Below are 2,375 nucleotides of genomic sequence, written 5' to 3' on the forward strand. Positions count from 1 at the left end.
GCCCCGATGCCTGACGGGGGGGTGCAGGTCCCCAGGCTGCGGTCAGGCACCCACTGCTGGTGTAAGCAGCCCCACGCTTTGCTCTTACCCCTAGCTCAGCATGGTCATTGTGTCTTGAAACCCAACCCACAGCAGGCTCGCATGCCTCCTTTGTGGAAGGCTCTGACCACCTTTGGAGAGCACGCGGTCTTACCTGTGCTTGAAGTTTATTCAGTCCCACATACAGGCACCCCAGGGCTCAAAATGATCAATAAACCACAGAAACACTTTTTTTCCACTACAGCATTGAAGTGTGGCTGCTCTCCTGGAATCTCTGGGGACGGCTTCCTCATTCAGATGTCCCCTTTCAGCCAGCTATTCTTGGCCACTTGCCCCACACCGGGCCGGGAGGCTGGGCTGAACTGGAGCAGTTGGGCGATGAGGGTTTGGCAGGGCTCTGGCAGCGGGGGCAGCCCCTCCGGGTACAGCACCCCTTTCTTCTGCTGCTGGGGCATGCTGCAGATGTGGGTATCGTCAAACGGAATGCAGCCGGTCACCATCACGTAGAGCATCACCCCCAGGCTCCACATGTCATTCTTCTTGGCGTCGTAGGGGAGGCCCATCAGCATCTCCGGGGAAGCGTAGGCTGCTGACCCACAGAACGTGGTGCTCAGGTCCGGGTAGCTGTTTGCCTCTTTGCTAAAATCAAAGTCACTGAGTTTGGCCCGGCGGCCGTCAGCCGTGAGCAGCACGTTCTCACATTTGAGATCCCGGTGCACCAAGTTGCGGTCGTGCAGGTAGCGCACGGCTCCCACGACCTGTGCAAAGATGTCCCGGGCCTTGGGGACACAGGGTAGCTTCCCTAGCTCCTGCACCAGCTGCAGCAGGTCAGTGGCTGCTGCCTCCATCACAATGTAGACCTTCCCACTGGAGACCTCGATAAGCTCGAAGATGCGCACAATGTTGGGGTGCCGGATCTTGCGCATGATGGAGAGCTCCCGGGGCAGGAACTTGTACTTGAAGGCTGGCGGTGCTCGCCGTCGGTCCACCACCTTGATGGCTAAGGGGCCCTTGTATTTGTTGGAGGTGGCTGCTTTCACCTTGGAGAAGGTGCCCTCCCCTAATGTGTGACCCAGCCTGTAGCCCAGCTCACAAAGGACCTTCTCTCCTGCATCAGTTTTTGGCATGATGTGTGATCCCTCTGGGCTTAATCAAAGCTGGTGTTTTCCTTCAGGATTTGAAAGCTTTAATATGTGGTGTGTGGCAGCTGTTGATCTTCGTTATTCCCCCTGGTCCCACGGGTGCTCCGGTGGGCTCCAGGGCTCACCCAGTCATTGTGATGGGGTGGAGCGTTGCACGGCAGCACCTTTGTGAGACGACGGGGGTGGCTGGTGGGGTCCCTCCCCACAGGGGTGTCCCAGGCATGCCCACGCACACGTGGAGAGAGAACTCCCACAGACGAATAGTTTAGACTTTTTACCTTTTTCTCCTCTTCACTTCAGTTTTCGAAACAGGGATCTTTTGGTGATAAGAGTTTAAACGGGAGCTTTCTGGGATGAGGAATCCATCTGGGGACTCGTACCCATTTTCTGCAGGGTATTATATTAAAATCAGAACTACACAGAGTGGTACAAAGGAGTGTTTTCTACTGTTCCTAACTACAAACTACCTCAGCTGGCTGTAAATATTTCAGGTTTTGTTACAATGGTGCAGGGAGCTATTTTTCTAGGTAGGCTTTCGGACTTTGTGTGGTGGGGATGGGGAACCTTAAACACATCTTTCAGAAGAATCAGCTTTTCCATTTTTTGAATTTGGAATTGCACTCACTCCCTTTATTTTTATCAAAATGCTATTTTGGAAACTTACAGAGAAGTGAGACCAGAGATCCTTTGGAGAGCTTCTGTAATTTAGATTTTAAGTGCTTTCAGTCAGTTTCAGTTGCCATAAGGTGACAGTCGAATTAAGCATGGAGCAGGAGCAGCAGGCAGCTGGGGTGGGTCGCAACAGCCACCCCTGGGCAAAGCGTCCCTCCCATTGCACGCTGTGTCTCAGGCCAGTGTCGGCTCCTTCCTCCATGTGCTGAGTCCTTGGCTCTCACAAACATTTGTTTCTGGTTTGTGCTGGTTTTTTAAGCTACTCGAGGATCCTGTCCTCCCTGCGGAGCCCGCATTTCCTTCCCAGCTGTACAAAGAAGCCTCGGACCACAAAACTTCTGTCTTCCTAAATACCAGCCCAAATGCTATTTTTAATTTTTGAATATATGCTTCATTTTGCAAATCAGTTCTAGAGAGGAAAAAGACTCAACCGAAGACTGAAGAAAATCTTTCTCGTGAGTGTTCTCATCTTCTCAGTGTTCTGAAGTCACTCGACGAAAGCAAATTAATTTAAAATTGCAA

General features: G+C 52.1%; 1 protein-coding gene across 1 annotated transcript; it reads right to left on the reverse strand.

Moving 5' to 3' along the window:
- Nucleotides 1-332: 332 nt before the first annotated feature.
- TSSK6 (testis specific serine kinase 6) lies at nt 333-1,223 on the reverse strand. The gene has a single exon (XM_074595982.1). It carries the CDS (start codon nt 1,164-1,166, stop codon nt 333-335), a length of 834 nt encoding a protein of 277 aa, XP_074452083.1. The 5' UTR covers nt 1,167-1,223.
- Nucleotides 1,224-2,375: the final 1,152 nt, after the last annotated feature.

This window comes from Larus michahellis, chromosome 7 (assembly GCF_964199755.1).
Source record: "Larus michahellis chromosome 7, bLarMic1.1, whole genome shotgun sequence".
NCBI classification, from domain to species: domain Eukaryota; kingdom Metazoa; phylum Chordata; class Aves; order Charadriiformes; family Laridae; genus Larus; species Larus michahellis.

Coding starts and splice junctions, on each gene's coding strand:
- TSSK6 (XM_074595982.1), bottom strand. CDS start 1,166: ATGCCAAAAACTGATGCAGGAGAGAAGGTCCTTTGTGAGCTGGGCTAC.